This window comes from Sorex araneus, chromosome 2 (assembly GCF_027595985.1).
Source record: "Sorex araneus isolate mSorAra2 chromosome 2, mSorAra2.pri, whole genome shotgun sequence".
Taxonomy (NCBI): domain Eukaryota; kingdom Metazoa; phylum Chordata; class Mammalia; order Eulipotyphla; family Soricidae; genus Sorex; species Sorex araneus.
This window is the reverse complement of record NC_073303.1, coordinates 50,479,773-50,500,376: the sequence shown is the minus strand read 5'-3', so window position 1 is coordinate 50,500,376 and position 20,604 is coordinate 50,479,773. Positions and strand designations below refer to the sequence as shown.

The 20,604-nt window shown below is 58.7% G+C and overlaps 1 protein-coding gene across 1 annotated transcript; it reads left to right on the top strand.

The window, feature by feature from the left end:
- Positions 1-1,275: 1,275 nt before the first annotated feature.
- Positions 1,276-13,744, top strand: COL6A1 (collagen type VI alpha 1 chain). The gene is made up of 35 exons (XM_055126732.1): positions 1,276-1,491; positions 1,828-1,957; positions 2,450-2,650; positions 3,223-3,382; positions 3,474-3,602; positions 3,678-3,698; positions 4,128-4,148; positions 4,235-4,279; positions 4,456-4,509; positions 4,693-4,737; positions 4,819-4,845; positions 5,066-5,092; positions 5,192-5,236; positions 5,323-5,376; positions 5,488-5,550; positions 5,785-5,847; positions 5,921-5,974; positions 6,045-6,080; positions 6,162-6,224; positions 6,418-6,480; positions 7,355-7,417; positions 8,007-8,069; positions 8,237-8,287; positions 8,425-8,460; positions 10,376-10,438; positions 10,534-10,599; positions 10,762-10,797; positions 11,010-11,046; positions 11,132-11,140; positions 11,258-11,391; positions 11,469-11,578; positions 11,682-11,865; positions 12,126-12,306; positions 12,566-12,595; positions 12,683-13,744. The coding sequence occupies exons 1-35, from the start codon at positions 1,413-1,415 to the stop codon at positions 13,309-13,311; spliced, it is 3,072 nt and encodes a 1,023-aa protein (XP_054982707.1). The 5' UTR covers positions 1,276-1,412; the 3' UTR covers positions 13,312-13,744.
- Positions 13,745-20,604: the final 6,860 nt, after the last annotated feature.

Genomic DNA, 20,604 nt, shown 5'->3' with positions numbered 1-20,604 from the left:
ACACACAAATCACAGACACTCATGCACAGTTACACAAACATACACTCAGATATACACAATAACACACAGAGGCACAAATAGACACAAAGACAGACTCACTTGGACACATATAGACATGCATAGCACACAGACACAGGGTCACTCACATATAGGCATGCACAGACAGATACATGTGTACACAAACATGCACAGACACTCATACACATAGACATGCACAGACACACAGGCGCACACATACATGGGTAGACAGACACACATGCACATAGACATGCACAGACACACCTGCTCACAGACATGTGTGCACACAACATTCACAGACACATACAGATACTCAGCTTCCCTGAACTAGCAGCTGCCTAAAGGGGCCCGTGGGGTGAGGGGTTCTCGCTCACACCCCCACCTGCAGCAACTCTCCAGGCCCTGGGGCACCTGCAGCCCCTCCTGGGTTCCTCTCGGGTACTTCGGGGTCCCTGTGGCAGGGAGCAGGAGACACACTGGGCAGAGTTCTGGCCCCCAATAACCTCTGGCAGGACCCCTGCCCAGATCCACTGCACCCTGAGGCTGAGGCCTGGCAGACTCCACCTGCACCAGGCTGAGGGGGCAGTGCCCTGCGGTGCCTCTCGAGAGGGGCAGTAGTGTGGGCATAGACGCAACCAAGGGGACTCTGCTCCCTGGGACGCCCACCATGGACATCAGGGCCAGCTTGTGCCCACCTGCGGCCTTCAGCTCCCCCTGGCTCAGACCATTCTTTTTCATGAGGCTCAGAGTCCTGAGGGCCAGGCTCGGTCAGGGCTGGGCCCTCCAGTGGCCCTAGCACAGGGCCGTGGTGTAGTGGGCACCGCCCCCCTTTCTCTGGGCCGTGTTTGAAGCTACGAGATCTGCATGCGTCAGATGTTGTGGGGCCTCCTGCAACCTCCTCTGAGGTGGAGTGGGTCTGGCCACATCTGGAATGCAAGGAGGCGGTCGACCTCTGGTGCTTAGATGTGAGACCCATGCGTATGCACACATTGGTCCCTGCCGTGTAGAGTGTGTAACACACGTGTGCCCTGTGACAAAAGGACATGTCTGCCTGAGCCTGGGGCCCACGGCACAGTACCCCACCACCCTCAGGGCAGGACTGTGACTGCACCCCATCCTGGACCTCAGACCCTGTCCCCAAATCCCAGGAGGAGACAGACCTGCCTGCAGCTCCCGCTCCTTCCCCAGTGAGTCAGCGAGACCCTGGAGGGTGGGGTAGGGGGGACCCTGACTAGTTTCCCCACTGCCCCACCCTCCTGGGCCTGCTCCTCCTCCTGCTCCTCCTCCTGCTCCTCCTCCTGCTCCTCCTCCTGCTCCTCCTCCTGCTCCTCCTCCTCTTCCTCCAGCTCGGCTGGCCCACAGACACTCCCGGGAACGCGCAGCTCAGCGCGGACATGAGGCTGGTCTGTGCATTGCTGCTGCTGGCCAGCTGGGCCTCGGCACAGGACAGGCCCAAGGCTGTGGCCTTCCAGGGTAAGTGCCGGCCACAGGCATGCCCGGGGACACTCCTGGCTCCCCATTTCCCAGGCCGGGAGCATGGGGGTGGTGGGGGGCTGGCATAGGGTCCCTGGGTTCCTGCCGGCTCAAACTTTTTGAGATCACCGTGGGGGGACTGGACCCCAGCACCCCTCAGTGCTCCCTCCTCCACCCCTCCCACCTCCTGTCCTGTAACCTTTCCACATGCCGTTGGGGAGTGTGGGGGGTGTCAGGCTGCATAGGCCCCACCCAGTGGGGGGACTGGGAAGACTCTTCTTCAAGGCTGCGGCTAGGCCAGGCTGGACCATGGCACTGGGCACTCTGTCTCTGCAGACTGCCCCGTTGACCTGTTCTTTGTGTTGGACACATCCGAGAGTGTGGCCTTGAGGCTGAAGCCCTATGGGGCTCTGGTGGACAAGGTCAAGGACTTCACCAAGCGCTTCGTGGACAACCTGAGGGACAGGTGGGCTGGGGCTGGGGGGACCAGCATGGGGTCGGGGCAGGCGGGACCAGTACTCGGGGGCCCCAAACCACATAATCTCGGAGCTGGCTTGAGGCCACAGCCTCATCAATGCTGCCCTCTCCCCAAGTGCAGCCACCCTTCCCCCTTGCATTGTGTCCCTCTGCCACCTCACCTGGATGGGGTGTTGGCACAGCCAGGAAACCACACAGCTGCCCCCACGCCCTGCTCCTTGCCCACTCTCCCTCCTCTCTCCCCGTCCTGCCAGGCCCTCCTCATGCCCCTCCCTCACCCAACCCCTCCTCCATGCGCCCCTAGTTGCATCCCCTGCCCTGCCCTGCCCCCGTTCCCTGGACCAGATGTGGCCCTCGGAGCCTCCCCCAGGCTGCTGGAGGTTGGCTACTTGCCCCTCCTGGCGTGGCCTCCCCCGCTGGATCTCTCTGGGTAGTTGGAGCACAAGGCCCAGCAGGAGGTCTCAGCCCCTCTGTGCCGCAGGTACTACCGGTGTGACCGTAACCTGGTGTGGAACGCAGGGGCGCTGCACTACAGCGATGAGGTGGAGATCGTCCAGGCCCTCAGCCTAATGCCCCACAACCGGGATATGCTCAAGAGCAATGTGGATGCCATCAAGTACTTCGGCAAAGGCACTTATACTGACTGCGCCATCAAGAAAGGGCTGGAGGAGCTACTGGTGGGGTGAGCCCTGACCCCTGACCCATGACCCATTGACCTCGCTCAGCTTCCCCACTCACAGGGTCACTCAGGGGCCCTCCGAGGGCCACTATCCACTGCGGAAGGCAGATGCTGCCCATCAGCTGCGGGGCCCACTGCCCCCTGTGTCAGACACGGAGACAGAGACACAGAGAGATAGAGACACGGAGACAGATGGGGGCAGACATGGAGACTGCCATGGGGACAGGGACAGGGACAGACATGGGAACAGACCCAGGGACAGGCCCATGGACAGACACAGGTATAGGCAGAGAGAGACAAAGACAGAGACAGACAGGGGACAGACATAGGGACAGACATGGGAGCTGGGAGACAGGCTAGAGCCAGTGGCCCAGACTCAGGGCTTCGGTGTGAGAGGTGGCAAGGGGGCAGGCCCAAGGTGCTCGCTGAGGGCTCTCAGCCCCACGCTGGACCCATGGTGCAGTTCTAGGCCCCCCGCCTATGGGGACCCTCCGCAGGCACCTGTGTTGGGGCCCCGGCATGGGGGTGGGGGCCCACAGGGCCACATCCCAGCCATCTGAGCAGGGCATCTGCAGGGGCTCCCACCTGAAAGAGAACAAGTACCTCATTGTGGTGACCGACGGGCACCCGCTGGAGGGCTACAAGGAGCCGTGCGGGGGGCTGGAGGATGCTGTCAACGAGGCCAAGCACCTGGGCGTCAAGGTCTTCTCTGTGGCCATCACGCCTGACCACCTGGTAGGCACCCTCTGGGGGTCGGCCCGCCGCCCCAGCCGCTGTCGGGGCCTCCTCACAGCCGCTCACTGTCCGCTCACGGTCTGTCCTCCAGGAGCCCCGTCTGAGCATCATCGCCAGCGACCACACGTACCGGCGCAACTTCACGGCTGCCGACTGGGGCCAGAGTCGGGACGCCGAGGAGGCCATCACCCAGACAATCAGCACCATCACGGACATGATAGTGAGCGCACCCACCCCAGCCCCCCGCCCCCCCACCCAGCCTGGCCATAGCTAACCCACTTCTCCCCCTTTCCAGAAAGACAACGTGGAACAAGTGGTGAGTCCACTCTGCACAGCACCCCCACCCCTGCCCCACAGCCCTACCCACACCCCCCTCCTCCATACCCCTCCCCAGCACCTCTCCTCTACACCCATCCCCTATGCCCTCCCCCGCACCCCTCCCCCGCACCCCTCCCCTGCAACCATCCCCGCACCCCTCCCTCGCACCCCTCCCCTACACCTCCTACCCTGCACTTACCTTCCCTGAACCCACCTCCCCTGATCTCCTCCCCTGATCCCCTCCCTACACCCACCTCTGCACCCCTCCCCTCCACCTCTGCCCTGCACCCACCTCTCCCTACCCTACTGTACACTGTACCCCCTTCCTGTACACCCTATCTCCCCCCCACCCTGTCTCCCCGCACCTGCTCTCAGAGCAGGCTGGTGGACACCGCCTCTGCTCATGCCCTATCCTCATTCCCCACAGTGCTGCTCCTACGAGTGCCAGGTAAGTACCACGCCCCACTGACCCACCCATCCCATGACCCACCCCCTGCCACTCACCCCTCCACTGACAGCCCACCTCTCCTGCAGCCTGCCAGAGGACCACTCGGACCGCAGGGCGACCCTGGCTATGAGGTGAGTCTGGCACTGTGGGGAGCAGGTGTGGGGACCTGCACCCCTGTGGGAGGGGAGTGCCCAGGCACAACCCCGGCCTGGAGGGATGGGCAAGGGCTGCCCAGAGCTGAATTCACACCCACCAGCTCCCAAGCATCCTGGCCTCTCACAGCCCCTGACCAGACTTTCCATTCCAGGGCGAGCGAGGGAAACCAGGACTTCCAGGAGAGAAAGGAGAAGCTGGAGACCCCGTAAGTGGGGGCGTCTGACGGGGGGTTGGGGAAGGGGTGGCTAAAACTTCTAGAACGATCCTGGTCTCTGCCCACTGAGTTACGTGATGACCTCAGAGGACAAGGCCCTGTGGACACCCACATCAGTCACAGACCCCCGGGACCGGCTGGCCGCTGGAGCCCCTGACCTTCTTTCTTTTCCAGGGGCGGCCCGGTGACCTCGGACCTGTTGGCTACCAGGGGATGAAGGTACGTGTCTGTGTGTCTGTGTCCCTGCGTCCTTCCTGCCCTCCTCACGGCCTGGTCTGACTCCTGTGTCTGTCTGTGCAGGGAGAGAAGGGAGTTCGCGGGGAGAAGGTGAGCCAGGCAGCGCCAGCACCTGCCGGGAGGACCGACACCTGAGTGTGCCCACGAGGCCAAGGGGACACTGACCCTGACCCTCGGACCCCTCAGACACCCCAGCCATGTCTGGCCTGCTGCTGGGGGCTGACCCCCATCACAGGTTCCCCGGGAGGAGGTGGGGATTCTAGGGGGCTTGGGGATGGGCGCCCCTTACTCAACCTCCTCCTGTCCACAGGGCTCCCGGGGGCCCAAGGGCTACAAGGTAAGTGTGGCCGCTGGGGAGAGGTGGGCTGTGTGAGGGTGGCTGACCCCATGGCCCCTGACCTCTGACCTTGACCTCTGACCTCCTGCTGTTTCACAGGGTGAGAAGGGCAAGCGCGGCGTGGATGGCGTGGACGGCATGAAGGTGAAACCCGAGAGCGTGGCAGGGGCATCTGTGGAGGGTGTGTCATAAGCCCCAGAGCTTGACATGGGCCCCTCTCTGTCCTGCAGGGAGAGACAGGGTTTCCTGGCCTGCCCGGCTGCAAGGGTGCCCCCGGATTCGATGTGAGTGACCTCTGACATCAGCCCTGGGGGTGCCAGGCAGGTGCACACCACGGGCCTGTGCTGGGGGCATTGGGTGGGGTGGGGCCCCCCTGACCTCTGCACCCCTCCCAGGGTTTCCAAGGCCCCCCTGGGCCCAAGGGCGATGCTGGTGCCTTCGGACAGAAAGGACATAAGGTCAGTGTGGGACTGTGCAGTCTGTGAGTCCAGGGACTGCACGGGGGGCACAGGGCCGCGGGCTGGGCCGCAGGGGTCCCGGGACACAGGGGGCCGTGGGTGAGGCAGGCTCAGGGGCAGGCTGCCCCTGAGGGTGGTGGGGGTTGGTCTTGCCGTGCCAGAGCAGAGATCCCAGGAACCCCGGGGTCTCATACCACTGAGCCTGCCCTGTATCTGACCTTTGGGGCTTTGCAGGGTGAACCTGGAGCTGATGGGGCGCCCGGGAGACCGGGGAGCATGGGCGCCCCTGGGGACGAGGTGAGCAGAGGGTCTGGTGGGGGCGGGGGGCTGGGGAAGCTGCACCCACAGCTCATGCTCCTCTTCTCCCCAGGGTGAGCCAGGCCAGCCAGGGCCTCCGGGAGAGAAGGGGGAGGCCGGAGACGAGGTGAGCCACTGCCTACCTGCCCCCCACCCTCGCAGGCGCCCCCAGACTCACCTGCTTCTTCCTTCCTCAGGGCAATCCAGGCCCAGATGGTGCCCCCGGGGACAGGGTGAGTCATGTGGGCTGGTTGGCTGTTGGTAGGCTGGCTGGGGTCCCACCTGGCTGCGGTCTCACCCCCTTCTCCCCACAGGGCGGCCCCGGGGAGCGCGGCCCCCAGGGCACTCCTGGCGTGCGGGGCCCCAGAGGAGACCCGGTGAGTGGGGCCAGCGTGGGCAGTCTGGGCTCACACAGGGGCTGGGGGTGCCCTGGAGCCACCTCAGCCGGGGCCCAGAGTCCTCACCTTGTTCCTGGATCCCCAGACCCCCTCGCAGGTGTGCTGCAGGCCCCCGGCTGGGGGCTGGAGAAGCTGCAGCCCTCCCCACTGATGCCCTCCTGTTCCTCTCCAGGGTGAAGCCGGACCCCAAGGGGACCAGGGACGAGAAGGCCCCGTCGGCGTCCCCGGGGACCCGGTAGGGCCCAGCATGGGGTGGGATGGATGGGGCTGGAGGCAAGTCAGGCTCAGAACAGGTGTGCACCCCAGGCCCCTGGGTGGCTGGAGAGGCCACAGGTCACATCCTGCTTGTCCCACTCCCACAGGGCCTGCTGGGGAACCATCAGGTGCCTGACCTGAGGCCATGGCCCCCTGCTGTGCTTTCCCCAGGGCCAGCAAACCCCTATGAGCCCTGGGTGGAGCTGGGGTGCGGGTAGCACATGGGCCCACGGGGCAGTGACCAGTCAGGACAGTGCTAGCCCAGGTGCTGACAGCCTCAGTTCACAGACCAGGATGCGCGAGAGGGTGTGCAAGTGTGCGCACACATGATTATGCATGTATGCACGTATGTATGCATGTGTGCTTTGTAAGCCTGTGATGTGAATATCTATTGTTGTGCATCTGTGTGCTTATATATGTCCATGCGTGTCTGTGTGCTTGAGTATGAAGTAGATAGGATGTGTAGGTGTGTAGGTGTGTCATGTGCACATATGTACATGTTTGAGTATATAGGAGTATACTGTTTTCAGAATCATGTATGTCCATGCATGCATGTTTTCATATGTGTGTTTCTGTGTTGCCCTGTGCTCATGTGTAGGCATGTGTCTGTGCAGACATGTTGATGTATGTATGTATACTGTGTCCGTGTGAGAGCAGGCATGCATTCACATACGTGAAAGCACAGTGCAGTTTCATGTATGTGTTGGGTGGGTATGTATTGTGCAGATGTGTTCATACATGTGTGCATGTGTGCCACGGCTCTAATAGGGAGTGACAGGCCTAGAGCAGGCTTCCTCCTCCCTTGGCTGGCTCTGGAGGCGGGAGAACCCTACATGTGTGTCTTGTTTCTGCAGGGTGAGGCCGGTCCCATTGGACCAAAAGGGTACCGAGGTGACGAGGGCCCCCCTGGCTCTGAGGTGAGTCCCTCCCAGAAGGCTCCCTGGCTCCCCTTTCCTCCACCCCACCCCACCATCTCTGTCCCAACCCCTGCCTTGTGGCACTGGCTTCTCTGTGGCTGAAACTTCAGGACAACTTGGGAAACATGGTTTAGGCAGAGCAAGGTCTGAGCCAGCCCGAGAGACACTGCAAAGAGGGTCTGTGGCCCCTGCCTTTCCCACCAGAGCGATTCCAGGCCCAGCGCCTGACCCAGGGGACTGATCCTTGGGCAGGTCACTTGGGGCACCACACTTCCAGGCCTAGTTCTGGCATCTGTACTGGCACCGACTCAGGCTCACAGACCCTCCTGTGCAAGAGTGCAGCATGTGCAAGGCCTCACGTTCAGTGCCTGGCACCACTGTGAGTGCCCCTGTGGACAGCTCACTTGGAACCCAAGTGTCCCTGCTGATGCCCACAGCCATACCTTCAGGTCAGGCTCCCAGAGCCTGCAGGGCTCTCCTCTGTGGACTCAGCTCTGCTCTCGTGGCTCTTCTCTGCGTAGACTCAGTGCTGCATGAGGTTCTGGCCACGGGGTGACTTCCTGCTCCAAACCTCTCCTCTCCTCCACAGGGTCCCAAAGGTGCCCCAGGGCCCGTAGGACCCCCTGGAGACCCCGGGCTGATGGGAGAGAGGGTGAGTGTGGCCTGGCCCTGAGGGGTTGTGGGTCTGATGCCCAGGGGTTCTTCCTGCACCAGCCCCAACCTGGGGTGCCCTACCTGCCCCTCCCTCTTGGGCGGATGCCCCCTGGGCACCCCATCTGGCATCTGGGCATCCTAGTGACAGACTTGACCCATCTCCAGGGTGAAGACGGACCTCCCGGAAATGGCACGGAAGGCTTCCCCGGATTCCCAGTGAGTGCCTCAGACCCCTTCTCTGCCCACTGAGCAAATGGGCAGTGGGTTGGACCCGGGACCTCAGGCTGCCCAGGACTGGGGGTGAGACCCCCCCATAGGGCATGGGTAACCGTTCTGCCTTCCTTCTCCTGCAGGGGTATCCAGGCAACAGGGGCCCACCTGGGATCAACGTGAGTAACTGTCCACTGCCCTGCCCTCTCCAGACCTCTGCACATGCATGATCACACATGCACATGCTCTTTGCAGTACATGCATACTCATGTGCACACACACTACAGCACACACATGCACTTGCTGCAGCACATGCATGCTCACATGTGCACATGTACTCACTGCAGTACACATGCTCACAGACATGTGAGCACACACATGCACGTTCTCACTGAAAAGCACACTCACACATGTGCACACACTTTGAACATACTCACATGTAATACATAGCCTGTACACATATGCACATGAACACAATCACACATGTGCAGATTCTCACATGCACATGTGCATATGCACACATATACTCATGTCTGTAAGCTTGTGTCCATACGTATGTACTAACATACATGTGTCCGTGCCTGAACACATGTTTATACATACATACAGTGCACACATAAGGACTCATGCATATATCAACACGTATGCATGCACATGCATCCACGCTTGCATGTATACTCAGTTGCACGTGTGCATATGTCCACATGTAAGCATACATTACTGTATCACATTGTCATCACTCTCATCCAGTTGCTCATCGATTTGCTCTAGCGGGCACCAGTAATGTCTCCATTGTGAGACTTGTTGTTACTGTTTTTGGCATATGGAATATGCCACAGGGAGCTTGCCAGGCTCTGCTCTGTGGGCGAGATACTCTCGGTAGCTTGCCAAGCTCTCCAAGAGGGATGGAGGACTCGAACCCAGGTCTGCCGTGTGTAAGGCAAATGCCTGCTCACCGTGTTATCGCTCCAGCCCTATGTGTGCATGTATTCATGTGTGAGCATATATACAGTCATGTGTGCACCCTCATGTAAGAGTAAATACACAGTCATGTGTTTGTATCCACATGTAAGTGTATATAGTTGTGTGCACATCTGTGTATGAGCATATATATAGTCACATATATGTGTGTATCCACATGTAAACATATGTACTGTTACATGTGTGCTTGTATTCACACGTAGTATATATGTGGTCACACATGTTCATGTGTGCACATGTAAGCAGTCATGCATGTGCGTGTTCACATGTGAGTATATATGCAGTCACACATGTGTGTATGTCCACGTGTAAGCATAGTCACGTGTGCATGTACCCACATGTAATCATATATAAGTGGTCACACATGTGCATGAATCCACATGTGAGTGTATATAGAGCCACAGGTGTGTGTATGCATATAAGTATATATACACATATCACAAATGTGCATGTATCCACATGTAAGCATATATAGTCATGTATACATGTATCCACATGTGAGTGCATATTAAATAGTCACACACATGAATGTATTCACACGTGAGCATTATATAGTCACACATGTGTGCATATCTATATGTACATGTATATACAATCATATGTGTATCCACATGTAATTATATATAAACAATCACACGTATGCACGTATCCATATGAGAGTATATATACATAGTAACCCATGTACATCTATCCACATGTATGTGTACATACAGTCAGGTGTGTGCATGTATCACATACAAGCATATAGTCACATGTGTGCATGTATCCACATATTATATACACAGTAACATGTGTGCATATATCTACATGTGAGCATATAGGCACAGCTGCACATGTGTCCATGTGTACACGTGTGCAGAGAATGTGTGTGCCCGTTTCTTTACCAAGGCCATTGCAGAACAGGAAGTCCGCACCGGACAGACCTGCTGCTCCCCTCCCCTCCCTCCTTCCCATGGGCTGTTGAGAGAGGGAAGGACGCACCCATCCCTGGTACCTACTGGGCCGCTGTATACAGAAGAGCCCCCAAGAAAGAGTGGCCAGTCTGCTCAGGGGGCAGGTGCCCAGCACCCACTCAGGGCACAACCTGTGATGACCCTGTCCCCTTATTTGCAGGGCACCAAAGGCTACCCCGGCCTCAAGGGGGATGAGGGAGAAGCCGGAGACCCTGGAGACGACGTGAGTGTCAGGCCCGCTGGGGTCCAGACATCTAGGAGGGCGGGAGGGAGGGACACAGACTCAGCTGACCAGGTGACAGACACTGTCCCCCACAGAACACGGTCCCCCCGCCCTCAGGCAGCAAAGGAGCCAAGGGGTACCGGGGTCCCGAAGGCCCTCAGGTGAGTCTGCAACTGCAGGGCAGAAGGGGTCCTGGCTGGGATCCGGGAAGGTGGGAGCTGGCTTGCCTGGGGACTGAGGGGCTCATCAGGGGGCCCAAGCCTGCACTGGTGGGCTAAAGGCGCCCCCAGCCCCTCCCAGCCTCTCCCACTATGCTCCCACAGGGACCCCCAGGACATACCGGACCACCAGGGCCGGACGTAAGTGGGGTGTCTGGGGCTCCCACTGCGGGTGGGGTGCAAAGGTCAGCGGCCATCTGCTGGGTCATCCATCGGGGTCAGTAGCAGCCACTGTGGCTGTGCAGACACATCGAGTATATGAGGCGCAGAGTCGCCGTGGCCTGTGGAGGGGCCCATGGAGGGACCGGGGGGGGGGTGAGGGGGCCGAGCACCAGCTCTGCATGTCCCTGCAGGAATGCGAGATCCTGGACATCATCATGAAGATGTGCTGTGAGTTCCTTGCTCCCTCTGCCCTGCCTGGTGGGGTGGTGGGTCTGGGCAGGGCCAGGCTCTCACCGGCCTCCATCTCTTGCAGCCTGCTGTGGTGAGTGCCGCGTCTGCCTGTGAGCAAACTAGCATCCAGGGCACCACGAGCCTGTGCTGTGGGTGGGGGCTACCCTGCCCCTCTCACAGTGCTCCCTGGGATGGCCGTGTCCTCCAGAGTGCAGGTGCGGCCCTATCGACGTCCTCTTCGTGGTGGACAGCTCAGAGAGTATCGGTCTGCAGAACTTTGAGATCGCCAAGGACTTTGTCATCAAGGTCATCGACCGGTTGGGCAGGGATGAGCTGGTGGAGGTGAGGGCCAGCCGCGCAGGGGCACCACGGCCGGGAGGGTGGGGTGGGAGACCCCCTGACCAGTGCCTTCCCTACAGTTTGACCCCAGGAAGTCAGTGGTGGGCGTGGTCCAGTACAGCCACAACCAGACGCAGGAGCACGTGGACCTCCGGAGCCCAGGAATCCGCAATATACAGGAGCTGAAGGAGTGAGCAGCCTCAGACCCTTGTCAGACCCACCTCTGACCCCTGACCTCTAACCCCACCTCTGCCCCACCTCTGACCCTACCCCTGGCCCTCCCAACCCCACAGGGCCATCAAGAAGCTGCAGTGGATGGCAGGGGGCACATTCACGGGCGAGGCGCTGCAGTACACCCGGGACCAGCTGCTGCCACCGTCCCCAAACAAACAGATCGCGCTGGTCATCACCGATGGCCGCTCGGACACTGAGCGAGACTCCACCCCCCTCAACGTGCTCTGCGGCCCCAACGTCCAGGTGGGTCCTGCCCTGCATCACCCCCACCCCTATTATCCCCACCCCTGCACTCTCACCCCTACACCCCTGCACCTCCTCCTCCACCCCTGGATCCCCACCCCTTCCTCCCATCCGTGCACTCTCACCCCTGTACCCCTACCCTTTCACCCTCCCCCTGCACCTCACCTCTACACCCCACCCATGTACCCCTACCCCTGCACCCTCACCCCTGCACCACCACCCCTCTGTGAGCTCCCATGGCTACCCTCCTGTCCCCCCAGGTTGTCTCTGTGGGCATCAAGGACCTATTTGGTGCCAGCCCGAGCTCTGACCAACTCAACGCTATCTCCTGCCAAGGCCTGGGGCCACAAGGCCGGCCGGGCATCTCGCTGGTGAAGGACAACTATGCAGAGCTGCTGGATGATGCCTTCCTGAAGAAGGTCGCCGCCCACATCTGTGCAGGTGCTGGGCCCTCCCAGGGACACGGGGCCAGGGCCCAACCCCCTGTGCTACTCTCAGTGGCCCCCCAGAGCCTTGCACCCTCCTGTCTGGCCTGCCCCCACCACTTGGCTGCTCTGAGCACCAGGCGTGACCCTGCCCACCCCAAGCCTGCCTTGAAGTGGGTCTGTCCACTGGGGCCAGGACTGGGGCAACTGGGACGGGCTTCTGGGGTGTGGAGTGGCCACGTGCTCTCAGCTCACATCCCTCTCCTCTTCCTCAGACAAAAAGTGCCCGGATTACACCTGCCCAAGTGAGTGTGTGTGCAGGGGAGGGGGCAGGGAAGGGCTAGGGTGCAGCCCTGGGGGCCCTGCAGGCACTGACCGCCCCCCCTCCACAGTCACCTTCTCCAACCCCATGGACATCGCCATCCTGCTGGACAGCTCGGCCAGCGTGGGCAGCCACAACTTTGACACCACCAAGCTGTTTGCGCAGCGCCTGGCTGAGCGCTTCCTGACAGCGCGCAGCACCAGCCCGGACCCTGATGTGGCCGTGCGCGTGGCTGTGGCGCAGTACAGCGGCTCGGGGCAGCAGCGGCCGGGCCCCGGTGCCCTCCAGCTGCAGCAGAACCTGACGGTGCTGGCGAGTGCCGTGGACCGCCTCCACTACCTCAACGATGCCACCGACGTGGTGGACGCCCTGGGCTTTGCCACCCGCTTCTTCCGCCGGGCCTCGGCCCAAAGTGCCCAGAAGCGGCTGCTGCTCTTCTCCGACGGCCACTCGCAGGGAGCCACGGAGGAGGCGCTGCGCAAAGCAGTGCAGGAAGCGCTGGGTGCGGACGTGGAGCTGTTCGTGGTGGCTGTGGGCCCCCAGGTGAACGAGGCACACGTGCGGGCCCTGGTCACCGGCAAGTCCGGCGTGTACAACGTGGCCTACGGTGAGCGCCACCTGTTCCGCGTGTCCAGCTACCAGGCCCTGATGCGTGGCGTCCTCTACCAGACTGTGTCCCGGAGGGTGGTGCTCGGCTAGAGGCCCCTGTGGGGCCCGCTGAAGCCCCAACAGCCCTGGTTCTGGGCACACTTGCCCACCCTGCCCCCACCTCACCCCAGAGTCTGAAGTGCCTCTCCGCCGGCTCTGCATTTACGTCTCGTTTGCTGCATGAGACAGGGGTGTCTGGCGGTGGTACAGGTCCTGTGCCGGCTCCCCCACACCCAGAAAAGGTGCTAAACACGGGGAAGGGCAGCCATTCCCCCAGGGGCCTCTCCCACGTGGCCACCCCAGCACCCCTGGTGCCTGGGGCCTTCATTCCTGGTTTCTCCCCAGTCCGTATCTGTCACCCACATTTCCAAATAAAGGTTCCACCCTCCACTACTCTCCCCCCATGCTGGTGCCCCTGCCCCCTTCCCCAAATCCTGGAACTGAACACCTTGGAGGCCAGGATAGGGGAGCAGGAGGAGCTTCTGGCCACCAAGCTGGGTGCAGACAGGTGGGGGGGGGGGGTGACAGGACCCAGCAGAATGAGGGTACTCGAGGGAGTGCAGGTGTGGGGAGGGGAATTGAGGGGTGGGGCGAGTGATTAAGGGATACAGTAGTGAAGGTGGAGAGATGAGGAGTGGAGGGGTGTAGGGTAGAGGGGCGGAGTGGGGTAGAGTGGTGGAGTGGAGAGGTGAGGGGTGAAGGGAAGGTAGGGGTGGAGGAATGGAGTGAGGAGGCCTGGAATGGAAGGAATGTTGGGTGAAGGTGGATAGATGAAGAGGTGAGGGGTGAAGCATAGAGAGTTAGATAAGGAGTGGAGGGACGGAGAGGTAAGGGGTGGAGGGCATTTGACAGTGAGTATGGAGGAATATAGAGGTGATGAATAAGGGGACATAGGAGGTGAGGGATGAAGAGGTGAGAGGTGGAGAGGTGAGGAGTAGAGTGGAAGGGTGAGGTGTAGAGAATGAAGAGATAAGTGGTGGAGGGGATGGAGGGTAGAGGGGCCCTGTGCAGGGGTTCTAGGAACAGCCCCTGCCTTGGCCCTCCCACAGACACATGTTCTACACACACCTTCTTCCCCACTTGGGGCTAGGGTAGCCTATGCCCCCAGGACCCCCACAGACCCACAGGGCCTGGGTCTTAATCCACCGCCCCCTCCCCCGGGAGCCTCCTCCCACCTTCCCTCCCTGGTCTGTAGTCCAGATCCTGAGCTGCCCCTTTAAGGGGACAGCACTGACTCAGGGCCCAGGAATGAGGCTGCAGTTCCAGGTTCACGCCCAGGGGCTCCCCAGCCCAGCCTGGGGCTGCGATGTGCAGAGAGACAGTTCCTGGGACTGCATAGCATCCCTCCTCCAGGAAGAAGCCTCTGCTGGAACAGCCCCACCCGCTCCCAGGTGCCCCCAGAAGCCCCCCAGGATCACTGACCAGCACTGAGGCCAGGGACCCAAGGTTTGAGCTCCCCCAAACCCACACAGGATGTATGTGGGGGTCAAACTTTCTCTTTGGGGCATCTGTCCACCCGTGGAGGCCGTGAGATGCTGCCCTTCATCATTGAGACCAACCAAGTCTCAGGGACATGTCTGTGTCCAGGGGCCATGGGACCCCTCTTCCTTTTGTGACCACGTGGACGCAGAGGTCACCCAAACCATGGCCCCTGAACACAGTTGAAGCTCAGATCATCAAACCTGCAGCACTGAGCTCATCAAACCCTGGGCCCCCTAGCAGCCTGGACTCCTCAGCAGACGCTTGGCGGAAAGTGGACACAGGAGAGTGGGTGCAGGAGAAGAGTGGGCACAGAAGGAGAGTGGACGCAGAAGGAGAGTGGACACAGAAGGAGAGTGGGTGCAGGAGAAGAGTGGGCACAGAAGGAGAGTGGACACAGAAGGAGAGTGGGCGCAGGAGAAGAGTGGGCACAGAAGGAGAGTGGATGCAGAAGGAGAGTGGGTGCAGAAGGAGAGTGGGTGCAGAAGGAGTGTGGGTGCAGAAGGAGAGTGGGCACAGAAGGAGAGTGGACGCAGAAGGAGAGTGGACGCAGAAGGAGCGTGGGCACAGAAGGAGCGTGGGCGCAGGAGGAGAGTGGACGCAGGAGGAGAGTGGGCACAGAAGGAGAGTGGACGCAGAAGGAGAGTGGACGCAGGAGGAGAGTGGACACAGAAGGAGAGTGGACGCAGAAGGAGAGTGGGTGCAGAAGGAGAGTGGGTGCAGGAGGAGAGTGGACGCAGGAGGAGAGTGGGCACAGAAGGAGAGGGAAGCAGGAGGAGAGTGGACACAGAAGGAGAGTGGACACAGAAGGAGAGTGGACGCAGGAGGAGAGTGGACGCAGGAGGAGAGTGGGTGCAGGAGGACAGTGGACACAGGAGGAGAGTCGAAGCAGGAGAGTGAACGCAGGAGGAACGTGAGTGCAGGACAGGGCGCAGGAGTAAAGTGGGCAAAGGAGTGGACGCAGGAGGAGAGGGGGTACAGGATGAGAGTGCACGCAGGAGGAGAGTGGGTGCAGGAGAAGGTGAGGCCAGGTGAAACCCCGAGCCCTGAGCTGTGTCCACAGGAGCTGCAGGACACGCCACCACCTGTAGGATCTCTGTGAGTACAGGCAAAGTTCTAGAGAGCAGAGCTGTGTCCCTGTCACACATCAGAGTCACGCCAGAAGGACCTGCCCCTGCCGCACCCACCTCACCTGTCCTCACAGAGGAGAGAACCCCCCCAGGGAGCACCTCCTTCCCTCCACTGTCATTCCCTGTTACAGTCCCTGTCACACTCCCTGCCATAATCCCTGTCACAGCATCATCAGAGTCCCTGTCAGTCCCTGTCACAGCCCTGTCATAGAACCTATCAGTCCCTGTCACAGTCCCTGTCACAGTCCCTGCAAGACTCCCTGTCACAGTCCCTGTCCCTGTCACAGTCCTTGTCATATCCCATAACAGTCTCTCTCAGCCCCTGTCAGCCTTTGTCACGGCCCCTGTCGTTCCTGACACAGCCCTTTCACAGAACCTGTCAGTCCCTGTCATAGTCTTTGTCACAGCCTATCACAGTCCCTGTCAGTTCCTGTCATAGCCCCTGTCACAGCCTATGTCATAGTGCCTACCAGTCCCTGTCATATCCCCTATCACAGAACCTGTCAGTCCTTAACATAGTCCTTGTCACAGCATCATCACAATTCCTGTCAGCCTCTGTCATGCCCCTGTCATAGCCTCTGTCAGCCCCTGTCACAGAATTTGTCATCTCATCACAGCCCATGTCACAGGCCCTCCCAGGCCCTATCAGTCTGTCAGTCCCTGTCACAGCTCCTGTCTCAACCCCTGTCAGCTCTTGTCACCACTTTCAGTCCCTGTCACAGCTTCTGTCACAGTCCTTTTCAACCTCTGTCAGTTCCTGTCATAGCCCCGGTCGCAGCCCTATCATAGTTCCTGTCACAGCCCCACCACAGCCTCTGTTGTCCCCCAACTGGGTGCTCTTATCCCAGCACTGACTAGCGGGAGGCCTGTGGTGGTATATGGGAGTGACTCTCGGGGACCATTGATGTGCTACACACAGCTGCTCTGTGTTCCCCGCACCAGGTGTGAGGGGTGTGAGGGGAGCTCACATCAGGCCTTGTTTTCTCCCTCCTTGCTGGCCTGCACTCACTGCCCCCACAAACCGAAGCTTCGTTAGGGCCCTGCTCCCAGGGGCTGCTCCAGAGCTGTGACCACGGCTTCCTGTGGAAAGAGCAGTGGAGCAGCTCAGAGTGCGGGTACCTAATATTGGGCTTTCCCTCTCACATTTATTTGCTTAAATCTGACACCGACACTCACATGTTGGCCCAGTTCAAAGGTCCAAAGCCATGGGAGAGACTTCACCACTGTTTCCTGCTCTGGCTCACTCCCAGCCATGGACAGCAGCATGGCCTCACTCTGAGCAGTGGAGCTGGGCCAACAGGGTCTCTGTGCCTGCATCAGCAGGAGAGATTTGGGGTTCCCACGTGGAGGAGAGACGTCACAGGTGGCTGTTCCTGCTCATGGCAACATGAGGGCCAAGTTCAAATGTCTGTCCACATCACCAATGCCTCTTGTGAAAATGTCTGCATCTGTCTTTTCCCCATTTGAGATTCTGTTTTGGTCACACTTAAATTCTTGTGTATGCGTGCGCATGCACGTGTGTGTGCGTGTGTCTTTGCACGCGCACGTTTGCACACACATGCACTTAGGTCTTTCAGTTTTTTCTGCTGGTTGACTTATGCATCAGAACCACACTTTTTTTTTTCAGTTTCCGGTTGCCTGCTCACCAGAGCCACTGGGACACAGCCAGCATTGCTGCCAGGTAGAGTGGGGTAGCGAGCACTGCTAACAGTGCCTCTGCCTTTGCACATCTCCCTGTCCCCAGAGCCACACTTATCACTACAGACACTTTCTGGCATTTTCAACATCTGCTAGCTCACCCCTGTCATGGCTGATATTTTCCAGGCTTTTCCTGACTCTTCTTGTTTATTTCTCGTATTAGCTTTAGAATCAGGCCCTGAAGGAAAGGGGAGCCTTGGATGCCTCTAGTTATGTATTCACTTTTGTCTTTGCGATGCTGAGTCTCTCTGTCCAAGAACATTCTGTCTTTCCATTGTCTGCCAGGACTTTCAGGTTAAAGCTTCCTTCCTCTACATTTCACTTATTTCTTGTCTGTCCCTATCTGTGGACTTTTTGCTCTTTGCCTGTGGTGTCTGTGGGGACCACTCTGGTCTCTGTGAAAGTGCTTGAACTGAGATAGCAGGAGGGCAGGCACTAGCCTTTCATGTGACTATGACCCTGATTTGTTTTTTTGTTTGTTTTAAGTTTTTATTAGTGAATCACCATGGAGTACAGTTACAGACTTACAAACTGTCGTCCTTGCGTTTCAGTCATACAATGATCGAGTACCCATCCCTCTACCAGTGCCCATTCTCCACCACCAATGATCCCTCCCATCACCCCTACCCCCTCCCCTCCACCCCACCCTGCCTCTGTGGCAGGGTATTCCCTTTTGTTCTCTCCTTCCTTTTGAATGTTGTAGTTTGCACTAGAGACATTGAGTGGCCGTTGTGTTCGATCTATAGTATGACCCTGATTTGATCCCTGTCACCAAGTATAGTGATCCCTGAGCACAGCTAGGTGTTGTTCAAAACCAGTGCATCAGTCAATACATGAGTGAACTCTGATTGGTCTAACGGTCACTCAGTGCATTCCCTGGGGCCACCCTAGCATCAATCTGTATCATGGCTGCTTTTCCTCTTCTTTCTGCACTCATGTCTGTGTCCCATGCCTGGCCACCGCCTGGGACCCCCAGCAGGACGTTGAACTGGGGCCCCGGCTGTGAGCCTGCTCACCAGGAAGCCCTGTTTTGTCCACAGGAGACAGCATGACTGGCATTCTGGGAAATGATTGGGCCACCTTTCCCCAGCCCTTCAGCCTGGTGCTTTAGGAACACGGAGGGGGAGGGGCAAATGTGACTTTTCTCTGTGAATGTTTCTGTTTGGATATCCCGTGTTTACTTCCTTGATTTTTAAGTCTTTTCACCAGACTTTCATGGGTTTGGGCCTAGAGTCACAGGGTCTCTTAAGATTTGTTTAATTTTCTCCCTCTCAAAACTCATCCCCTCCTCCTCTTAGGACTTCTGTTAAGTAACTTTATGGTTTTCCCTCTTTTCTGTATTAAGCTAGCTAGTGATTATTTATATGTATTTTGTTGATAGTTACTAAGGAACCAAGTATTTATTTATTCAACTGTTTTTGTTTCCAACTCCTCACTTTCTGACTGAGGCTGTTTAACAGCAAATTCCTGATTGAAACTTTTGAGTTACCCATTTAATTTCTTTTTCTTTCTTTTGTTTTCTTGGTCTAAATATAAGTCTTTAGGCCTGACCTGTGCCTGAGTGACACTGCCTAGATTTTCCTGGTAAATCTGAAATTTGTTTGCTTTTATCCTCTGATCTGAACTTTAAAGGTCCAGACCAAGGGCATGGAATCCCTGCTGTGGCCTCTTTACCCATTTCTTGTACTCCCTGCAACAGGCTTCTCTGGGCTCATCCGAGGGCCACGACATTCTGTGCTCGGGAAGAAGGCAGCAGAGGCCCCCTCCCAGCACCCACCACCCCCAGCGCTCACGCAATCCCTGTGCCTGGTTTGTGCTTGGTGGAAGAGACGGTTCCTCCTGTGTCCCAGGACCACCTGTGGGTCACGCCCAGTGCCACAAAGAGCAATGGCACCAGAGTGGCCCTCCTAGGCCCTCCTTGTGTCATTTCATGCATGCCTGTCCTCTGGCTCAATCCATATCGCCGAAACATGTCTATGAGCAGAAAAAGGAGCCAGTGAAGAGCTGAGTTAGAGGAATCGTGACCAGTGACACCTGACCCTGGGTCGCAGGCACCCCTCCTGTGTCCCAGCATCTCCCCCCCTCCTCCTGCCCACCTTTCCCTGGCAGCTCCTTCCCCCATACCTCCTGGCAGAGTTGGGGGAACCCTGTGTGGTGGTGGGAATTGAACCTGGGTCAGCCAGGGCAAGACTAGCCCCCCCCCTCCCGCACCGTCCTGTCTCTGGCCCTCTTGTGGGACTTGCTCCTCACTTCTATGCTGGGGTCCCCATTGTGCACTGTCTCAAGCACATGTGGTGGTTGGGCACGTTTCCATAAGAACTGCCCTGAACTGTCAGTAAAGTGTCTCCTCGCAGTGATGGCAGGCGTCGCCTTGCTGTGTTATTAGACTGTGTGGGGATCTGGATGTTGGGGTGTTAGCAGACTCTCTGGACTGCCTTTCGATGCTGCTTTCATCAACTCTGTGCCAGCTCTGTACGGGAGGCGGTCACTGTGGGCGCTCCACGAGCACCCGAGGGGAGGGATTGTCACTCCAGGGGTGGCAAGTGACCAGGCTTGTTGGGTGCCTCTGACACACCATGGCAGAGCTCTGCGCCTGCTGGGCTGCAAAAATTCTAATCCTCTGATCCCAGGATATGGGACAGTGGCTCTGTCGCTGTGGAAGGAGTTGGCCCGAGGCCCCCAGGAGACAGGAGTCAGATGTCATTGCCCATTAGCAGGGTGAGAGCCTGGCTCTCTGCTGCTCTGTGATATCTGCAAGGTGGGGTCCAGCCCACCAGTCTGCCACCTGGGAGATGGGCCTTGGTTCCTCTGCTCTGTGGGACTGGCCCAGCAGAAACTCAGTGCCCTTGAGCCTTGTTTTCCTCTGTGCTGGGCCTTTGACTGGAAGAATGTGTTTGTGGGAGAGAAATTCTGTGTTGCCGATGGTTTCAGTGCCCCTTTGGGGCTCGGGTTGTGTCTCCCTGAGCTTCTGAACCTGCTGGTCGCCGCCTTCTCTCTGCCTTGCTGTTTTCTTAGGCTTGCTTTGTTTCTTGTTTTC